Genomic DNA, 22,659 nt, shown 5'->3' on the forward strand with positions numbered 1-22,659 from the left:
TTAAAAAAAAATTTGAAAGCAGAGAGAGAGAGAAAATGGGAGAATGAGTCCAAATGATGTACCACTTTGTACATCTGGCTTTACATGGGTGTTGGTGATTCGAACTTGGGCTCTCAAGCTTTGAAAGCAAGCATGTGAAAGATGCTTCATTAATAGAGAAATGTCAGTTAAAACCACAATGAAATAGCACTATACACTTATTAGGATAGTGATCATTAGAAATAAGGACAGTTAGTGTTGGCAAGAATGTAGAGAAATTGGAACCCATATAATCTACTGGTAGAAAGGTGAAATGTTATAGCCACTAGGCAAGACAGTATAGCAAGTCCTTAAAATTTAATAGAATTACTATATTATCCAATAATTATGCCTCTAGATATGTATCTCAAAGAACCAAAGCCAGAAGTTGGATAGATATGTGTAGACACATGTCCATAGAAGCATTATTCACAATAGACAAAAAATGAAGGGACTAGGAAGATGGCTCAGCTATTAAAGGCACTTGCTTGCAAAGCCTAACAGCCCAGGTTCAGTTCCCAAGCTACCTACATAAGCTGGATGCAAATAGTGGTGCAAACATCTGTTTTGTTTTTGGTTTTTGTTTTGCAAGAAGTCCTGGTACATACACACATGCACACACATGAATAAATAAAAACGTTTTTAAAAGATGGAAACAATTCCAATGTTCATCAGTGGATGGATAAACAAGTGCTCAGTTTATATATTTATTTAAAGTTTAGAGAGGCTTTATTAGATTAAGAGGAGAGGAGAAAGTACAGAGAGCTCCTTCCCATGAGAAGACAGAAGGGGATAAAAACCCCATGTGTTCAGTTTAAAAGGGAAGGAGATTCTGTTACATGTTACAGCATGGATGAACCTTGAAGGCTTTATGTTAAGTGAAACAAATCAGACAAATGCACTAAATAGCTTTTTTAAAAAAATATATAATCAGATTATTTTTTGGGCTTTGGGGTCAGGCTTTTTCTTTAATTTATTTTACTTATATATATAGAGAGAAAAGGTGTGCCAGGACCTCTACCCACTACAAACAGACTCCAGATGCATGCACCTCCTTGTGCATCTGACTTACATGGGTACTGGGGAATTGAACCTGGGTCCTTAGGCTTTGCAGGTCAACGCTTTAACCACTAAGCCATCTCTTCAGCCCAGCTTTTTCTTTTCATGGAGCTGGGGATTGAACCTTTTGCTAGCTAGGCAAGTGTTCTAACAGTAAGTGTCACCTTTGGAGCCTTTGAATGGTTCACTTTGGTGTGACATTGTAGTGCAGAGTTGACATTGAAGGCACCTGAGGCTAGAAAACTGTGGAACTGGAAGATGAGTGTCTTTTTATCCAGTGATTGTCTGTCTTTCTGTCACCTATCTATCTTATCTATCATCCACATCTGTATATATGTTTGTATACATACACACACATAATACATATATGTATGTGTTTGCTTTGTACATATTTTAAAATATTTAAGTTAGTTTTGTGGTGGTTTAAACATGAAATGCCCTCCAAAAGAGACTCATGTGATGAAGCCTGTCCCCAGCTGGTGGCTGTATTGAAAGGTGATTGTATCATAAGTTTACCAACTTCATGAGTGAGTTAATCCATTAACAAGTTCATAGTGAATGAGGATATGGGGCCTGGTTGAAGGAAGTGAGTTAGTGCCAGCATGATTTTGACTGGTATATTTTGCCCCAGGCCTCTTCCTGTCTCTCTGCTTCCTGTATGCAATGAGGTAAGCACCTCTGTACCCTGATGCCTCTCCACAAGCTTAGGTACATGAATCCATGTACTCAAATCTTTCTCCTTTTACATTGTTTCTCTTGGGCATTTTGTCACAGTGATAAAAAGTAACACAAGTCTTTTTGATTGCTAGTTTCATAGTTCTAATATAGTTTGCTATGTTTTCTTGTCCTTTAGCTTCCTGGTTAGTCTTTTATTACTTTTCAGTGGTGTTGCAGTCAGGTTCGCATTGCTGGTAGAAATCACACAACTAAGAGCAGCTTGTGGGAAAAAGAGATAGATTTTGGCTTACAGGCTCAAGGGGAAGCTCCATGATGGCAGAGAAAATGATGGCATGAGCAGCAGGTGGACATCACCCCCTAGCCAACATAAGGTGGACAATAGCAACAGGAGAGTGTGCCAAACACTGGCATGGGGACACTGGGTATAACACCTATAAGCCCACCCCCAACAATACACTGCCTCCAGAAGGCATTAATTACCAAATCTCCATCAGCTTGGAATCTAGCATTCAGAGCACCTAAGTTTATGGGGGACACCTGAATCCAAACACCACATTCTGCCCCTGGTCCCCATAAACTGATAACCATACATGATGTAAAATGCAGCCTTCATCCAACTTTGAAAGTCCCCATAGTTTTTATCAATTACAATAACATTCATACATCCCCATAGTCCAAGATCTTTTAACTGAGTCATAATACCAAAAAATGACCTCAAAAAATCCATAGTGGCATAGAATAAACATTTACATTACAAAAGATGGCATTGGGCATAGCAAAGAAACATTCAACCAACACAAGATTTTAACAGGGCAAATATCAAACTCTTCAAGTCCAACAACTCTAGCCAGTGACAAATCTCCAAGTCCGATAATTCTAACCAGCAACAAGTCTCTGGCATTCCAATTCTGCCCCTCCAGCTAGACTACTCATGGTCCTGGAAAACTTCATCAGGGCCTGCAGCTCTCCTTAGCAGCCATCTCATGGTCCCGGCATCTTCACCGGGTCTCCCCTGCAACCTACAGTTCATCCTCACAGTCCCATGAGGTCTCCATGCAGACATCCAGCAAACCTGCTTCGCACTGCCCATGGCCATTTTCAAAACACAAGACTGTGTTGTAAACTCAATGACCCTCTCTTTCCTGCATTTCTTATACTCCACAATACTAGGTAGGGTGCCAGTTTGTTAATCCAGGAGGGAATCAAGCAGACTTTGAAGAAGAGGACATTCCTTGAGCACTCAGGACCTCTTCAAAAGAGTTTTCATTCTTCCTGTTGTTGCAGTGCAGGTCAGCAGGCCCAATTTCAAAGGTTGTAATATCTCAATTGCAGCTGAATCGGTAGTAGTTCACCCAAAGATTTTTTTTGTGTGCCATATCCTTCTACTCATACCAGTTCATTTCTGTGCAATGCAACCCTGCACAACTTCTCAGGACACCGGCATAACAGCACGCTTTTCACACAAACTGCTAACCCAGTCTAAAAAAAAAAAGCTCTTTCTTTTTTATTTTTATTTTTATTTATTTGAGAGTGACACAGAGAGAGAGAGAGAGAGAGAGAGAGGCAGAGAGCGAGAGACAGAATGGGCATGCCAGGGCTTCCAGCCACTACAAACGAACTCCAGATGCGTGCGCCCCCTTGTGCATCTGGCTAACGTGGGTCCTGGGGAATTAAGCCTCGAGCTGGGGTCCTTAGGCTTCACAGGCAAGTGCTTAACCGCTAAGCCATCTCTCCAGCCTGCAAAGCTCTTTCTTACCCTCATAAGCCAAACCTCATAGTCCATAGTTCTTACTGCATGCAGGTCTTTCAACTCTGACCAGAGTAGTCCAAGCTGTGCGTACAGCACTGCAAGGTGTCTCTTAGGCCAGGGTTTCAAATCCTTCCACATTCCTCTCGAAAATCAGCTCCAAAAGTCCAAAGCTACACAGTCAGGTGTTTAGCAGCAATCCCACTCCTTGGTACCCTTTACTGTTACCAGGTTCGCACTGCTTGTAGAAATCACCCAACTAAGAGCAGCTTGTGGGAAAAAGGTTTAGTTTGGCTTACAGGCTCGAGGGGAAGCTCCACAATGGCAGGGGAAAATGATGGCATGAGCAGAGGGTGGACATCACCCCCTGGCCAATAAAAAGTGAACAATCACAACAGGAGAGTATGCCAGACAGTGTCAAGGGGACACTGGCTATAATACCCATAAGCCCACCCTCAATAATACACTGTCTCTAAGTGGCATTAATTCCCAAATCTTCATCAGCATTCAGAACACCCAAGTTTATGGGGGACACCTGAATCAAACCACCACGAGTGGTTATCGTAGGTGTCCAGTATATATTCCTGATATTGTACTTTACCTTAAATTGGTATGTTTAACCCTTCCTAACAGTGTAAGACTGTCAGTAACAACATTTAGCCCCTTCTGCCTTTTGTTGTGTTATCGCTACATATTTATCATTTTAAATGCTGAGTATTTATTTGTACTTATTTACCTTTTCTGATGTTCTTTCTTTAAAGCATCTTCATGATTTCAGAGTTATTAGATTTCTTTTTCTTCAAGAATTCTCTTTGCTTCTTTTTTTATTGTAGGTGTGTTGGTAGCAAATTCTTTCACCTTTTCTCTCATTGAACTCTCTTTATATTGCATTTATTCTTTAAAAAATATTTTTACTCTGTATATTTATATTTATATTTTTGTTTTGTTTTGTTTGTTGAGGTAGGGTCTTGCTGTAGCCCAAACTGACCTAGAATTCACTATGTAGTCTCAGGGTAGCCTTGAACTCATGGAGATCTTCCTACTTTTGCCTCCCAGATGCTGGGGTTAAAGGCATGTGCCACCATGCCCAGCTCTAGATTTTTAATTGTAAATTGATAATGTCTCTATATTTTACATCCTTTTAACTCTATACTTCAGTCTGGCCTGAATTCTAGCTCAATAACTCTCTGTGGTGATGTGTCTAATAAATACTCTTAAATTCATCTATGGTTTTGTTCTCTTCTATAATTTGTCTGACTTATAGTTGTCTTTTCTGAAATTGACTTTTTTAAGCTTTGTGAACATATTAGTATAGAGATTTTAAAGTATTTGATACCTTTATTTTTTCATTAACAACTTCCATGATTATAAACAGTATCACATGGTAATGCCCTCTCTCCCCGCCCCCCACTTTCCCCTTTGAAACTGCATTCTCCATCATATTCCCTCCCCATTTCAATCAGTCTCTCTTTTATTTTGATGTCATGATCTTTTCCTCCTGTTATGATGGTCTTGTGTAGGTAGTGTCAGGCACTGTGAGGTCATGGATATCCAGGCCATTTTGTGTCTGGGGGGAGCATGTTATAAGGAGTCCTACACTTCCTTTGGCTCTCACATTCTTTCCGCCACCTCTTCTGCAATAGACCCTGAGCCTTGGAAGGTGTGATAGAGATATTGCAGTGCTGAGCACTCCTGTCACTTCTTTCCAGCACCATGATGCCTTCTGAGTCATTCAAAGGTCACTGCCATCTGAAAAGTGATTTGAGAGCTTATTTTTATAGGTGTTTCCTGAAATTTTCAGTTTTGATTGTTTAATTTTTTTTTGTTTATTTAATTTATTTATTTGAGAGCCACAGACAGAGAAAGAGGCAGAGAGAGAGAGAATGGTCTCACCAGGGCTTCCAGCCACTGCAAATGAACTCCAGATGCGTGAGCCCCTTTGTGGATCTGGCTAACATGGGTCCTGGGGAATTGAGCCTTGAACTGGGGTCCTTAGGCTTCACAGGCAAGCGCTTAACCGCTAAGCCATCTCTTCAGCCCATGATTTTTTTTAATATAACTCTTGATTTTTTATTATATGCTATGCATTTTTCATTAAAAGGTTTGGATCCTTTTGTCTTCTTTTGAAGAGAGCTAAATCACAGAAAACAGGTATAAGCCAATCATAATAACTCTGTAAAAGGTTGATTTTATGCTTTTTATGGGTGATTTATTTCTGTTTTATGTTTGTCTCTAGTTAGGAAAGGTGACCCTTTCCTTAAAAACTTGGTATATGTTCAAAGCTGTTACACCTAGCAGATATTAAAATCCATGTCTGTCTCTCCAGAATTGTTTATTAAAATCTGTTTGCATTTTAACTTCCCAATTGCTCCTTTGACAAGTTTCTTGGATTTCCTCCTTCTGTGCTCACACAGCCAGGGAACTGGAATGCCAGTTGAGTTCACACGTAGACTTGGAATCACTTCTGCATTTCCTCCTTTATCTGCAGTTCTGTCCACAAGTCCTAGTTGACTTGATTTTCCTGTGCTTGAGCTTGTCTCCAGGATAGTGAATTGTCTCCTTTATGTTCATAATCTGTCTTCTACACTGTGAACTAACAAGTCCTCTCGATGTTTAGCCTACAGATTTGATCTCTAGTGCCTATAGCCAGATTTTTTTTAACGTACAATTTTGAGCACCAACACAATAACACCTTACACCTGTCCTCAAGTGATGGGACATGGTCAAAACTTAAGCCACACTAAAACCATCATATATTATCTTCAGACTATGTAAAAGGTATACATGGAACAAATGAATTATGTTTAGACATAGGTCCCATTACCAAGATACCTTATGTACATGAAAATATTTCAGATCCAAAAGTATGAAACATATCAGTCAAAAACATTTTGTATACAGGATAGTCAACCAACCAGTTTTTCATCTGTCTTTTTGTTATTTTCAACATAGGGATTAATATAACCTATTTCAATAAGGCTATAAGTAGAAATCCGTACAATATAGTTTATACAAAATGTAATGATTCACTTAAAAGTATCACATAGTACTGCTTAGAAGTACGTTCAGCCCTCCCCCCATCCATCCATCCATCTTAGGGATCAAACAGACCCTGTATATAGTAGATGTTCTGCTACTGAGCTATTGTCCCAGCTTTCTTTTTTGTTGTTGTTGTTTGTTTTTCAAGGTAGGGTCTCACTCTAGCTCAGGCTGACCGGGAATTCACTCTGCATTCTCAGGGTGGCCTCGAACTCAGTGACCGTCCTACCTCTGCCTCCTGAGTACTGGGATTAAAGGCGTGCTCCACCATGCCCGGCTGTCCCAGCTTTCTTTTTGTTTTCTATATTTAAAATGTTGTTCAAGTTTTCTTATTGTTCTTTAGTTGAAAATAGTTCTATATTTAGTTAGGTTTTGATCATTCCTTTGTGTGTCTCCTCTGATTGATAAAGGACAGTAGTTTTATTTTTCTGTTTCTCATTTTCCTTATTTTCTTAGGAGCGTAGAGTGGCAGCTCTCCGAGAACTTGTTCGACTCTTGAGACCTGGTGGGAAGGCACTTGTTTATGTCTGGGCAATGGAACAAGAACTTAATAATCAGAAGTCCAAATATCTTAGAGGAAACCGAACCAGCCAAGGAAAGAAAGAGGAGATAAACAGTGATGCATCCATGGAAGGACTGCTTGTGAAGCAAGTGCCTGATTTGGGCAATGAAGACTCAGAATCTTCTGTCCCCTCCATCAATGACCTTCAAGAGGGAGGATATCAGTCAAGGAATATTACTAATTCAAAGCTGCCTATTCATACTAACAGGACTTCTTTTCATTCTCAAGATATACTGGTTCCCTGGCACCTTAAGGGAATTCATGATAAAGATGGAGTTGTTGAACCTTTTGGCCCAGTACGATCTAGTGAAACAAGTCCTGTGTTTCATCGATACTACCATGTATTCTGTGGTGGAGAGCTGGAAGCTGCTTGCCAGACTCTGGGTGATGTCAGCATTCTGCAAAGCTCCTATGATCAGGGAAACTGGTGTGTCATTCTTCAGAAGCTTTGAGTATTCACATGAGCAAATAATATCCAGAGAAGAAATATCTAGCTGTGTTGGGCTTTTTTGTATGTGTGTGTGTGTGTGTGTGTGTGTCCGTCCTTTGGATATCCTTCTCTTATCAGTCATCTGTCTACTTCCTTGATTTGTGGCCTTTTCCTTAACCTGGAGCTGACATGTTTTCTTCTAAGTCAGTGAGTCCCAGGATTCTTTGGCTCCTTCCATCTCCATCCCACAAAATGGGGCTTGGCGTTACACGGATGCATAGCCATGCCTAGCTTTTTTTTAATGGGTTTTGGGGGAATCAATCTCAACAGTCTGAGGCCCTCATGCTTAAGTGACAAGTACTCTTAACCACTGAGCTGTTGTCCCAGCCCTTGTTTTTTAAAATTTTTTTTAAATTTTATTTTTACCTATTTGTTGAGGGAAGGAGGGAGGGAGAGAATGGGTGTGCCTGGGCCTCTAGCCACTGCAAACGAACTCCAGACACATGCCCCACAGTGTGCATCTGGCTTATGTGGGTACTGGGGAATTGAACCTGGGTCCTTAGGCTTCACAGGCAAGCACATTAATTGCTAATCCAGCTCTCCAGTTCCCCAGCCCTAGTTTTCTTTAAGAGACTAAATTAATTATCGTTTTTATTTATTTTGTTAGTATTCAAAGAATTAGATTTCATTGTGGTGTTTTCAAACAGTTATTTTTAGTTTCCCTTCAGTTATCCTTTTAATTGACAAAACTTGTAGAAAAGTACCAAAGGAGACGTGGGAGAAATTTGGGTATAGAGATTACTTAGGAAACATTCCATGTTCTGTCTTTGGTTGACTTCATAAATGTAGGCTCTCTTACATCCTTACTAAAGAGGTGTTTCAAAGTGACTGTGAAGGGTTTGGGACCCTTTTATAAGAGTATACCAATTAGAAGATAGTTTTTGTTTTAAAATTTATTAAAGAACCTATACTATATAATATCTCAATGAAGTAATTGTGGAACATTTTCATAATGTATCTATATCTGGACATTAGGAAATTATCTGAAGCTTAATCTGCAACTGTTGGTTCCATAAAATTACAATGACTTTATCACTACATTGTACAAGCATAGGGCTTAGCACCTAAGGGATGCTCAGTAAAATTTTAATCAGACAGTACTTGCAAATTAATAAGACCTTCATCCAGCACATATTTGTGCAACCCCACCATGTACCCAATACTCTTCAGTAAGAGGAGAGCAGTGAACAAGAAAGAACAAGGGGCTGTAGCTTAGTGAAAGGTGATGTGTGCTTAAGGAGTGGGAGGCTCTGGATTTAAACCTCAGTACCACAAACAAACAAAAACTAGAAAGAACAAAGCCTTTGTCCTTGTTAGAGCTAACAGTCAGAAGGAAATGCAGTAAGCAACTAAGTATTATGTGCCAGGCAGTGATAAATACTATGTAAAAAAATAAATTGAGCCGGGTGGTGGTGTACACCTTTAATCCTGGCACTAGGGAGGCAGAGGTAGGAGAATCACTGTACGTGTGAGACTACCCTGAGACTACATAGTGCATACCAGGTCAGCCTGTCTGGAATGAGGTGACCCTACCTTGAAAAACCAATAATAATAACAATAATAATAATAATTAAAGTGTGAGGTGGCATTCACCTAGGATAAAAAAAGATTATTATGCATTTACTTTTACTTTTTTGGTGTGTGTGCATGGCACATGTGTGTGTGCATGCATGTGTGTGTAGGCATGTACGAGTTTGGGTGTGGAGGTCAGAGGACAACTTCAGGTGTAATCCTTGCCTTCTACCCTTTTTTTTTTTTTGGTTTTTGGAGGTAGGGTCTCACTCTAGTCCAGGCTGACCTGGAACTCACTAGGTAGTCTCAGGGTGGCCTCAAACTCTTGGTGATCCTCCTACCTCTGCCTCCCAAGTGCTGGGATTAAAGGCATGCCTAACCATGCCAGGCTTTTTTTTTTTTTCTTGAGGCAGGGTTTCTCATTTCATTTGCTGCTGCATTCACCAGGCTAGCAGGCCCGTGATCTAAGTGGAAGATTCTCTTGTCTACTTCCTTTCATTAGCACACGGGAATTACAGGTGCATACCTGCCCTCATCTCCAGTCTCTGGGAATCTGAACTCAGATGCACACCACACTTGTGTGGCAAGTGATTCATCCAGGGAGTCATCTTTCCAGAGCCAAAGAAATTTTTTTTAAGTGCAAAATAACTAGTAATCCTGACTACTTTAGTACCAAGAACTGAAAGCTCTTCTTTTTTCTTTTTTGTTTTTCAAAAATTTTTTTAAAAATTTATTTATTTGAGAGCGACAGACACAGAAAGACAGATAGAGGGAGAGAGAGAGAATGGGCACGCCAGGGCTTCCAGCCACTGCAAACGAACTCCAGACACGTGCGCCCCCTTGTGCATCTGGCTAACATGGGACCTGGGGAACTGAGCCTCGAACCAGGGTCCTTAGGCTTCACAGGCAAGCACTTAACCGCTAAGCCATCTCTCCAGCCCTGAAAGCTCTTCTTAATTCATTGTTCTAAGTGCAGAAGACACCCAAATATGCCCCTCTAACATTTGAGAAGCAAAAGTTAGCATGCTGTCAGCCATACCTAACTTTGCTCTTACAGTCAAAATGGTGGTATCTTTATTGAGTATTTCTAGTTTACTCAGTGTTTGTTCTATTCCAGGAAGAATTGGAGGTATTTTTAAATCTATGTAATATTGTATAGTAACACAGCTAACTTGCCACTTAGATCAGATTTCAAGGAGGACTAGAGGTAGAGAGTTTCCATGATTTAGATGATCATGAATGAGAGAAGGGCTTAATTTTCAAAAACATTTTACTCCCAGGCATTGCTTGTGTAGTAATTACATGTTTAAGATTTTTTAAAAGAAAAATTGTTTTCTGTAAATTATAGATGCCTAGATAATGAAGTATCTTGTTATTAATGTCAGAGATGTTGAATCTGTAATCATCAAACTTTTAGAAATCTATAGTGATTGATAATAATGTGAGACAAGCTGACTACTTTTGTCCCAAAATTTCAGTACAAGATTGAGATAAACTGTTTCCAAATGGATGTATAAGGTTCCTGGTAGAACAAAAAATGCTACAGTACTAAAATAGCTTTATTTCTGATATTCTTGGGTTTCACATCAAAATTTTGACTTTGAAATGTACTAATATTTTTTAAACTAAATGAAATATATGATCTTCTAGAAGTTGAGAAATATTAAAATTGACTCAAGGAAAGAAAAGAAGGTGTTTAAAATGGTGGCACAATTCAGAAATTGGCTTTAAAATCAGTTATCCTGAAAGTGTACTTCTAGATGTATCATTTATTAGCTGACTTTGGACAAATTTATTTCTTGTTTATGCTTCAGTACAAAAAATGTAGTATGCATATTTGGGAAGACCTAGAAGAGTGTTAAATATTAACCGATATACAGTTTTATTATATAATAAAGTACCTGTTTCTATTGATTTTTTTTTGACTGATTGTTCTTGTTAGCTGAGACAGATATGTTCAAATCTCCCACTGTGATCATGGCTTTCTCTCTTCTTTTAAATCTTTCAATGCTTAGTAGTGCAAATGTCCACTAAATCTAAATGAGAGTAAATAAATTACAGTCAATTCATATAGTATGTTACTATATAAATAATTAAAGGGGATAACTACATTTACAGATTACAAATGAGGGATTCAGTAGCACTGAGTAAAATAAGCCATTTTCAAAATAACAGACTACAATTTCTGCAGAGTTCAGAGGTTCCCATGACAATGTCCTAATGCCTGTCTGCACTTCTGACTCAAACTACAAAGTTGAAGACCCCCAAGAACACCATACTTTTGATGCCAAATGCAAGTTTATGGTTTGATAATTCCTTAGAAGTCTCATAGAACTCACTGGTGCTGTTATGCCCATGCTTATACCTTATCATAGCAAAAGAATAAAACAAAAAGTAAGGTGAGAGAAAGAGGGGCCTTGTGTAAAGCTCACATAGAACTTTCAGTTATCCTCTCTCAGTGAATTTGTGGAAAGAGCTGGATTCTGGCTATGCTATATGACAATATCTATGGAGAGCCATCAGCCATAGAAGCTCACTCAAGCCATTCAGAGCTTTTGTTGAGACTGAGTCAAGTAGACATGGTTAACCTTTAGTCTCTAGACCTTCTGGAGCTTGAGTTGATGCTGCTTGCCTCAGGGCCCCCAGGAGAACAGACATATTTACTAGGCAGTACATTTCATGGGGGCAGATCACCTCTCAAGAGCTTAGCACACAGACCAATCTTTTTCTGGACAATGTTAATTCTGTTTCCTATGAATGACAGATTGAGAGCAGGAGGAATGAGCCTTCTTTGGTTTGGATAACATCCTCTTCTTTTCCTGCGGTATTTCAAGTGAGTGTTTGCTTTGTGATAATTCACTGAAGTGTACACTTATGATTTATGTACCCTTTTGTCTGTATAATTATAGCAGTCTATAACAAAGTTCTAAAACAGCATGTGGATATTTAAAATATATTAGTTTTATGAGCTTTAATTTATATATTCAATAGTTTTAATAGTCTTTTTAAAATTAATGTTTTAACAAAGTTTGTAGTATGTCTCCTTTCCCAGTTCCCATTTCCCTGAGGGCCTTCCTCAACATTGTTATTGGAGTTCACTATGGGGTAATTAGGGCCTCTGTCTCTGGGGTGGGGGAGCAAGTGTGGCATTGGTGATATACAACAATTTTAAGTATACAAGTCAATGAATTTTGACAAATGCATATAATCATCTAATCATTGTCAAAGTCATGATAAAAAAATTTATATCACCCTCAAAAGTTCCAGCCTTCTTTTCAGTGTCCAGTTTTATCAGAGACTGCTCTTTTTGTTGCTGGGCTTCTGCTGCTTTTGAATGCCTGCCTGCAGCTTCTTTCACTCATTTCACTTCATTTGTGTCCTTTCATATGCAGTAGTTTTACCCTTTTTATTGGTGTCATAGGTTGGATTGCGAATGTCCCACAAAGGTTCATGTATTGAAGGATTGGTTCCCTGGCCAGTGATGTTATTGGGAGGTAGAATCTTTGTTAGGTGGGTCCTACTGAAAGGCAGTTACATCATTGAGTGTGTGCCTGTTAAGGGGTATTAGGACTCTGGTACCTTCCTCCCTCTCTTTAGCTTCCTAGCTGCCTTGAGGTAAGCAACCCCCTTCACCATGTGTTCCCATAATAAAGTACTGGCTTTCCATAGGCTCCAAGTGTATGGGATCAATCAACTATGGACTGGAATTTCTGAAGCCATGAGTCAAAATAAACATTTCCAGACTGGGTGTAGTGGTGCACACCTTTAATCCCATCACTTATGAGGCAGAGGTAGGATGATCGTCATGAGTTCAAGGCTACCCTGAGACTACATAGTGAATTTCAGGTTGGCCTGTGCTAGAGTAGAACCTTATCTTGAAACTTCCCTCACCGAAAAATATAAATAAAATAAACATTTCCACCTTATAAGTGGAATTATAAAAGTATTTTGTCATAGGTACAGAAAAGTGACTAAGACAGAAATTTGGTTCTGGGACTGGACCTATTGCTGTGACTATACACTGTGACTATATGGAAATGATATAGAGAGGTACCTTTGGAATTGGTGTGAGAGGAGCTTGGAGAAGCTGACTAGAGATAGGTTAGAGTCTGTAAATAGAACTTAATGGGCAATTCTAGTAAGTGCTCTTAGAAAACCAGAATAGTAATAGGAATGCAGACATAACCTGTAGGTTCTACTCATGAATTTTCAGATGCAGATAAGAATTCTATTTAGAACTGTATAGTACTGGGGTTGGAGAGATGGCTTGGCAGTTAAGGTGCTTGCTGACAAAGCCAAATAATGTAGGTTTAGTTTCCCAGTATCCCCATAAAACCAGATACACAAAGTGACACAAGCAAAATTTCTTTGCAGTGACTAGAGGCCCTGGCAAGCCCATTCTCTCTCAAAATAAAAGTATTGTTTTTCAGACTTATTTATTTATTTGGTTTTTCAAGAAAGGGTATTGCTCTAGCTCAGGCTGACCTGGAATTCACTATGTAGTCTCAAGCTGACCTCAAACTCATGGCAATCCTCCTACCTCTGCCTCCTGAGTGCTAGGATTCAATGCATGCACCACCACATCAAGCTAAAATAAAGTATTTTACAAAAGAAAATTGTATAGTAATGGAGGCCCTCCATGATACATCATGGCAGAGAATTTTGGAAGTTATTAGTCATTTCTCCTGTGATATAAGCCAGAACTGTTGCTCAAGGTACTCAGATAATAGGGCTGGGGATGAGGATGGATCAAGCTGACAGTTATTGTTCATTGTGTAATAAGTGAAGTGCTTGAAGCTTTATGTGTTTCCTCACATGATTCATCCAACAAACTTGCCGGTTCTCTTTCAGTAACATATTTGCCAAATTCCCTGACGTTTCACAAAGATGTGCACATGCATATACATACACACTACACACACACACACACACATACACACACACACACACACACACACACACACAGAGAGAGAGAGAGAGAGAGAGAGAGAGAGAGAGGGCGATTTATTTGTGATAAACTAACTTGTTCAAAGTAGCATGCTATGAAGTTAAAGTCTAAGAAAAAATAATGGATATATGGACTTGACTTACGTTTTACATGATTGAAGAATTATAGCTGAGCCTTTGAAAACAGTCATTTGTTATAGTATGGGGGTGACTGTGCTTTGCTGTTTTAGCATCTAACTTCTTGTATACCTTCATGTGTTTGTCTGGCCTGAGGTAATGATTATGCCTTGCAACATTGAGTGTGTTAGCAATGGAGACAGAGTAGACTTTTGGTTTCAAAACTGGAGGTAAAATGCTAAGGATTTCTGATTGAGTTGAAGATGGTATTCATATGTGGGGAATTTGTCTGAAATTTCTAGTCTTTTTTTTTTTTTTTTTTACCTCAAGCTGTCTTTCTTCAGGCCAGATTCAATTTTGACTTTCAATTTTGTCCTTTTCTTTGCCTCAGTGATCTCAGGCATGGGTCTCCTGTGATGTGGCCTGCAAGCAAATCTTCCAGGTAATGCACCTGCAGACAGTCCCAGAAGTTGCTTTAAGCTCAGATAGTCCATGCACTGCTGAGCAGCAAGATGTGCAGCTAATGTGTGAAAACAGAAGTAAACAGAAGGCAGGGCAAGGATTGTGACCATAGATTCCTTAAGGGACCATTAGACCGAGACAAACACACATCCAGGGATTCCAATCCTTGCAAGCCATCTAAAAAGCAGAGATTGATGTGGCTTTATTTTTAGTAAATAGCTAAAAAGACAAGGCTTTCCTAAGAAGAGCCAGGCAAGCATGAACATAACCTTCAAGCACTCTTTGCAAAAGGAACAAATGGTGATGAAGAAAGGTTAGCTTTATTGCAGCCTTACCTTCTATGTGGCTGTATTTACAGGTTTCAAAAACTCCAAAAGGAAATATGAAAAGGAAAAATACAAGGTTTTCTATTACATTGCAAAATCTCATTGATTTTATTCTTGTAAAAGCAATTAAGAGGGGTTTTTTTTTTGATTAATAAGAAATGGGAAGCAAACTTCTAAAACACTTTGTAAGGATATCTACTCAGGCTTTTTAGTTCCCAGCAAGAGAAATAGATTATAAAAGCATATAATATGAATATAATGAATATATGAATTCATAAATTTCATGCAAATCTGTTTTGCTGTTGTTGCTTTGAGCTAGGGTCTCACTCTATCCTAAGTTAGCCTTGAACTCATGGCAGGCCTCCTGCCTCAGCCTCCCCAGTGCTGGGATTAAAGGCATTTGCTACCACACCTGGCTAGAAAGCTCTTTTCTTTTTGCATGTCTGTGTATGTGTGTGTGTGCACATGTATGTGTAGATGCATAAGCCCTATGCCTCCTCTCCCCAGACTAGGAGAGAACTTCAATTTTTTTCTTTTTTCTAATTGGCATGTTTTCCTTGAGACAGAGTTTGTTACTGAATCTAGAACTGTTGTTTGAGCCCCAGCAATTCTTTGTTCTTTGCTACCCATGGAACTGGAGGTTATAGGTGTTTGTGGCTATGCCCAAATGTTTATGAATTGGACCTTCTCAGGCCCTCATGCTTGCTTGGCAAGTGTTCTCACCTAATAAACCATCTCCTCAGCTCTTAAAGCAATTTTTGGAGTATCAGTGCAAAGAGATAAGATAACCCTGTTGAGCTGAGCCAGGTTACAGACCCAGAACTCTTCAAATGAAGAGGAGACTGGTTTCTTAGAGGACCTTGTTATACTGACCAAAACTTTCATTTTTAATTGTTCTCCATAGGTCTATACCAGGGTGGCTATATTAGAGAAAAAGAGATAATCAGACATTTGGTAGCTACTGGACACTGGCTCTAAGCTGACACAACTTTAAGGAACAAAGTTTGTCACCATGGAAAGAGTAGAGGCTTAAGGCATAGGTCACCAATGGAGTTTATTTTTAAATTTTTTTGTTATTTTTATTTATTTATTTGACAACAACAGACAGAGAGAGAAAGAGGCAGAGAGAGATAGACAATGGGCATGCCAGGGCCTCCAGCCACTGCAAATGAACTCCAGACGCATGCGTCCCCTTGTGCATCTGGCTACCGTGGGTCCTGGGGAATCAAGCCTCGAGCTGGGGTCCTTATGCTTCACAGGCAAGCACTTAACCGCTAAGCTATCTCTCCAGCCCACCAATGGAGTTTTAACACAGGTCCATCAAACAGTGACTCCAGTGAGTTTCCAAGGCCATACTGCCCAGTTCCAGAATGCATAATCATAATGGATGTACTCAGCAACTGGCAGAACCTTTGAATTATTTCCATGACCCCCTCCCCAGGTAGTGTCTTACTGTATACCAGGCTGACCTGGAATTTGTTATGTAGTTTTAGGGTGGCCTCAGACTCATGGCAGTCCTCCTACCTCTGCCTCCGAGTGCTAGGTTTAAAGGTATGTGCCACCATGCCTGGCCAATGACCTTAGAAGCTGAGCTACTATTGTAAGGAAGGCCAAGTGGAAGCCACTAGAACAAACTTCCTAATGAAAATAATAACCCCAAATCAAGCCCATATTCCTAGAGGGGTCTCAGAAGTTAGTCTTCAATGATGTAGGGGTACATCATTTTAACCATTTCAACCCATCTTTTTGTCCAGTTTAGAAGACAGTTGGGGATTGGAGTGATAGCTCAGCAGTTAAAGGCACTTGCTTAAAAAAAATAGACATATCTTGGAGAATGACAGTAGATTGTCAGAAACTCAGTAAGATGGTAACTAATTGTAGTTGCTGTTTGTGTGCGTTAATTGCTTGAATAAATTAGTACTTCCCCTATAATTTAGGATGTAGCTCAATTTATTACAAAATCACCATATGTTTATGACTCATTTTTTCTTTTTCTTAGATTGTGCAAACCAAATATATTATTTCAGTAGTTTAAAATATTTTATTCTTTGGTTCTTTTATATAACAAGGATGAAGCATGTTCCAGAAGTCTTGATCTACACTTGAATTTAAGCATAATCCATAACATAATTTACATAGCAGCAGTAGTAGCTCTTTAAGACCTCCCAAAAGACTTTCCCTCATAGCTAGATATTTAAGAGTCTTTGCAGACCTGTTCAGCCTTTATTCATTACTTTCCACTTGGATGTAGTGCTGCATACAATGTCTACCTCAGAATTTCAGACTACATATTGATTGTGTCTTGTACTATTCATAATCACTTTATGTCTTAGTTTACCAAGCTCAGCTGACTATTGCTTCTAAATATTTCATGTGATTTCCTCCTGCCTCAAGCCTCATACCTCTCTGATTTTGTACACTGTTGCCAAAATGAGTTATACAAAATATAAATGTATCTTTCCTTAACTGAACTCTGTCAGTGACTTCTAATTCTTAGCAATGAATTCTGTATATAATAATTTCTCATCTCCTTAGTGCTGTTGTTGGAGAGGTAATGGTAAGAAACTTGAAGAATATTGGATTTTAAATAAGGAAATAATATTTATTATTATATTATTTAAATAAGGAAATAAATTAGTTAAATGGTTATGAAGCATATTGAAGCTATGCTGTGTTTTAAAATTCAGTTTAAGATACTTTAAATGGAAAGTTGGCTGATACAGTACTCTCCTATAGTATACTCGTCCCTTAAGGAATGAGAAATAGTTTATGTGTGTGTATATATCTTCTTTGAACATTTTCTTGGTAAATAAGCAGATTGAAATAATCTTCTTTGACTACACAAAGTTCAAATGTAAGCCAGGGCACTGTCAACATATTTGACCTATTAACATGTTAACTGGCAGTTTCTATCCTGAGTGACATAAAAATAATATTTTTTTCAGACTCCCAATGCTGTAAAATTGTGTCTTATTTAAAATACCTAAGATTTTTTTCCTGTAAAAGTAGATAGTCTTTTTTTAACCTAGGTAGAGAATATTTTTTCCAAGTGCTTTAGAACATTGCCCTACTCAACTGAACAAAATGTCTTCAGAATCCCATGAGATAAATTTGGTTTGAAAAGGCTCAGTCAAATGAATTCCTTCAAAGGCCATCTAAAATGAGAAATGCTTCAAGTGATATCCATGCTTCCCAGATGAGAAATACATAGAAAGTACACCTATCTCATTTGAGAGGGAAGAATCTTGTGTTGATACAGAGTAGACATCTGGTCAACCAATTGCCTGGTGTTTTTTTTTTTTTATTTTGTGTATTTGCATTATTTATTTGAATTATAAACCTAGTTACTCTGTCACACACAGTTCAGAGATGATGTCATGTGTAGGACTCCTAACTTTAAATAGTATTATATGCATGTTTTGCCTTAGAAAACTTTTATCTGCAAGTATATGTAAATAATATAGATTCTGGGACTGTACCCTGAAGGAAGTAAAAACAATTAGAGGACATTTTAAGTAGTGAAATAACCAAAACTTACACCTATTTATAAGCAAATAACTGTGACAGATCTTTTGGCTGCCTACCTTATCCTTGGTTTTAGAACCCTTGCCTGCTTTATATATTTCAAAGTGGTCACATAGATTATATAATCAAACTGTAATATGAAGGCTGAAAATAGAATGTTTTCACATATAAACTTTTGTAAGTACAGTAAATAAAAAGCAACTCAAGAACATGACAGACCAATGTCTTTTTTTAGCTCCATATTCTTGCGTTCAGATCACAGCACATCTCTGCCGACAAATGAAGCAGGTGCACTGAGGGGCCTTTACCTCCTGCAGGCATCATCTCAACTATTCTGTTTACCCATACTTGCAGAGAATATTGTGTAAAGGATCTTACACAATAGAGTGAGCTTTCAGAGAGCTATAGCTGCATATTCCTATGCACATACAATTTCAGGAGTTCATCACTTGATTCACTAAACTTCTTTGGGTTAAAAGAAATAATAGAAAAAAATAGAAAAAAAAAGAAATAATAGGCTTTACAAACGTTTCTTTAACGAAACACCAGATACAAACCAAAGGCAAATTGTCTGAAATCTAATCATCACATTCATTCCTTAAGTTTTCTAGAATTTCTGTGCCTAAAGAAAAAATTACGACAGTAAAACCTATTGCTAAAACCTTCTATGTATGCTCACACTAATTAATGCACATATTATAAACATTTCAAAAGTCAGTTACCATTTTTTTAAGATATATCCTACAAAATAATATTTACAGTCTAAGAGAATAGGCAGAGGTCAACCAGTCTTCAGCAAACACATTCCCAGAGTGCAAGATGCAGACTGCAACTTAGTGAAAACATTTGTAAGTCAGTTTTCTAGAGAGCTCCTATTCTAGGTTTAATTTTGCTGTAGTTTATTCACTCTTATTAAAATATATTCAATTTTTTGGTATGCAGTTCATGTTGTCTTTTATGTAACTTAGAAGTTCGTCTTTTTCCATTTGGTAACCACTTTTTTTCCACTTTTCACGCAGTTTTCACGCAGTTGCCATAACAGTTGCCCCGATTTCCTTCCCTGAAGAAATGCCCGCTCTCCTGATGTCATCTCCACTTACAGGAAAGGGTGGGATGGACCACTGCTGCATCTCCTTGGGAAGGCCATGCTCTCCTTTAGTACTTCAGCAGCTCACACATGCAGACGGCTATGTCAGTTCCCTAGAATTTATAATGAAGTCTTGGTAGGGTCTTAAAGGTTCTGAACTATCTGTTGCTTTAATCAAGTCTTTCCTTTTTTTTAACAATAAATAAACCTAGGTTTTTCTCTTTGAAATCTTCAACCTCAAATCCAGTCTTGTGACATCATCTTGTACTCTGAATAATGAGGCCAAAAGAGTTATTGGCTTTTGTGAAAGGCCTCCAACATTTTTACTAACTTTGTTAAATTCTTCTAAATTTGTATTAGCAGGTAAACCTACATGTGATGCCACATCAAGATCACAGATCAGGTGGATCAAGTGATGTACATGGTCACCAGTGAGAATTTTCTTCAGATCTACCCACATTCTCTCTCCTGATATTCCAGCCAAGCCTTTGGCATTCTCTGCAATTGCTTCTAGAGTCTCAGGGTCATGGTCACCAGGTTTGTCTACAATTCTACCATAAAACCTGAAATACCTTAAAATTCAAAGATAATCTTCTTGAATCCTTTGCTTTGCTTGTCCAACAAATCTAACTTTCTTATTTTTTAAATCTGTTTAACCATTAAAGTAGTCAAACAAAGTACCATCAAAACCCGGAAACATGGAATTGCTCATCTTTCTGCCAGTCAGTTGTGAATTCTACCTTGGCATGTCTCCCATCAGTGGTAACATCAATCCGGAGTGTAGTAATTTCAAAATTTTCTTCATGAAGCCTGGTGGTAATTGTCCCATGCTTCTCTCCTTTGTTGTTGATCATGTGGATGCCAGCTGTGGTGGTTTGATTCAGGTGTCCCCCATAAACTTAGGTGTTCTGAATGCTAGGTTCCCAGCTGATGGATATTTGGGAATTAAGCCCTCCTGGAGGGAGTGTTTTGTTGGGGGCAGGCTTATGGGCTTTATAGCCAGTTTCCCCATGCCAGTGTTTGGCACACCCTCCTGTTGCTGTGAGCCACCTTATGTTGGCCAGAGGGTGATGTCCACCCTCTGCTCATGCCATCGTTTTTCCCTGCCATCGTGGAGCTTCCCCTCGAGCCTGTAAGCCAAAATAAATCTCTTTTTCCCAGAAGCTGATCTTGGTTGGGTGATTTCTACCAGCAATGAGAACCGGACTGCAACAGTAAAGTGGTACCAGGAGTGGGGTTGCTGCTAGACACCTGACTGTGTGGCTTTGGCCTTTTGGAGCTGATTTTCAAGAGGAATGTGGAAGGATTTGAAACCTTGGCCTAAGAGATGCCTTGCAGTGCTGTAAGTACAGCTTGATGTACTGTTCTGGTCTGAGCTGCAAGACCTGAATGCAATAAGAACTATGGACTGTGAAGTTTGGCTTATAAGGGTAAGAAAAAGCTTTGCCTGGATTGGGCTAGCAGTTTGTGTGAGAAGCTTGCTCTTGTGCCCATGTCCTGAGAAGTTGTGCAGGGTTGCTTTGCATAGAAACAAACTGGTGTGAGCAGAGGGATATGACACAGAAAGAAAAATCTTTGGGTGAACTCTTGCCCGTTCAGCTGCAACTGAGAGATTACAACTTTTGAGACTGGGCTAACTGACCTGCGCTGGGACAACAAGAAGAATGTCAACTCTTTTGAAGGGGTCTGAGTGCTCAAGGAGTGTCCTGTTCTTCAAAGTCTGCTTTATTCCCCCCTGGATTAACAAATTGGCACCCTACCTGGTATCATGGAGTATAAGAAATGCTGGAAAGAGGGTCATTGAGTTTGCAACATGGTCTTGTGTTTTGGAAATGGCCATGGGCAATGTGAAGCGGGTTTGCTGATTGCATGCATAGAGACCCCATGGTGCCATGAGGATGAACCGTGGCTTGCAGTGTAGACCCAGTGGAGATGCCGGGACCATGAGATGGCTGCCGAGGAGCTGCCGGCCCCATGAAGTTACCCAGGACTGTGAGTAGCCTAGCTGGAGGGGCGGAATTGAAATGCCAGAGACTTGTTGCTGGTTAGAATTATCGGACTTGAAGATTTGTCACTGGCTAGAGTTGCTGGACTGGAAGCTACAGAGTTTGATGTTTGCCCTGGTTGTTTTAAATTTGCATTGGTTGAATGTTTCTTTGCTTTGCCCAATGCTATCTTTTGCAATGTGAATATTTATTCTGTGTCATTATGGGTTTTTTGAGGTTGTTTTTTGGTATTATGGCTCAGTTAAGAGATCTTGGACTATGGGGATATATGAACATCATTGGAATTGATAAAAACTATGGGGACTTTTAAAGTTAGATGAACACATTATATTTTACATCATGGATATCAGTTTATGGGGGCCAGGGGCGGAATGTGGTGGTTTGATTCAGGTGTCCCCCATAAACTTAGGTGTTCTGAATGCTAGGTTCCCAGCTGATGGATATTTGGGAATTAATCCCTCCTGGAGGGAGTGTTTTGTTGGGGGCGGGCTTATGGGCTTTATAGCCAGTTTCCCCATGCCAGTGTTTGGCACACCCTCCTGTTGCTGTGTTCCTCCTTACGTTGGCCAGGGGGTGATGGGTGATGTCCACCCTCTGCTCATGCCATCGTTTTTCCCTGCCATCGTGGAGCTTCCCCTCTAGCCTGTAAGCCAAAATAAATCTCTTTTTCCCAGAAGCTGATCTTGGTTGGGTGATTTCTACCAGCAATGCGAACCGGACTGCAACACCAGCCAACTGGAACATCTCCTTCATCTGGGCTGATGTGGCTGTGGTGGCAAAATCCACATCCTGAGACTTGACCCCATTGAGTAAGCCCCTCACAGCTCCTCCTGCTATTCTTAATTCATGATTCTCTTTGACAAATAATTCTGTCAGATTCTTCAACCCTTCTGTGAAAAGTGACTGAAATTCTGGAGACTGCAACTTCATTGTAAACAGGTGTCACTTCAAGAGACACAATCTACTAACACTACAGTTCAGAACTAGCCTGTGCCACAGATAGAGGTGATTCAGCATCTGGAGACAGTCAGCAACCACATATCCCGCTGCCCTGTCTGTTGTTTGAGGAACCACCAGATGTGGC

General features: G+C 39.4%; 1 protein-coding gene and 1 pseudogene across 1 annotated transcript in view; one reads left to right on the forward strand and one right to left on the reverse strand.

Annotated features, from left to right (window-relative positions):
• Alkbh8 (alkB homolog 8, tRNA methyltransferase) overlaps positions 1-7,912 on the forward strand; it is a 77,465-nt gene extending 69,553 nt beyond the window's left edge. The window contains exon 12 of the mRNA XM_045145690.1: positions 6,998-7,912. Coding sequence (XP_045001625.1) covers positions 6,998-7,555 — 558 coding nt within the window. The 3' untranslated portion in view covers positions 7,556-7,912. The remainder of the gene's footprint in view (positions 1-6,997) is intronic.
• An 11,493-nt stretch (positions 7,913-19,405) lies between these two features.
• Positions 19,406-22,592, reverse strand: LOC101616093 (annotated as a pseudogene).
• Between the last annotated feature and the right edge of the window lie 67 nt (positions 22,593-22,659).

This window comes from Jaculus jaculus, chromosome 3, assembly GCF_020740685.1.
Source record: "Jaculus jaculus isolate mJacJac1 chromosome 3, mJacJac1.mat.Y.cur, whole genome shotgun sequence".
NCBI classification, from domain to species: Eukaryota; Metazoa; Chordata; class Mammalia; order Rodentia; family Dipodidae; genus Jaculus; species Jaculus jaculus.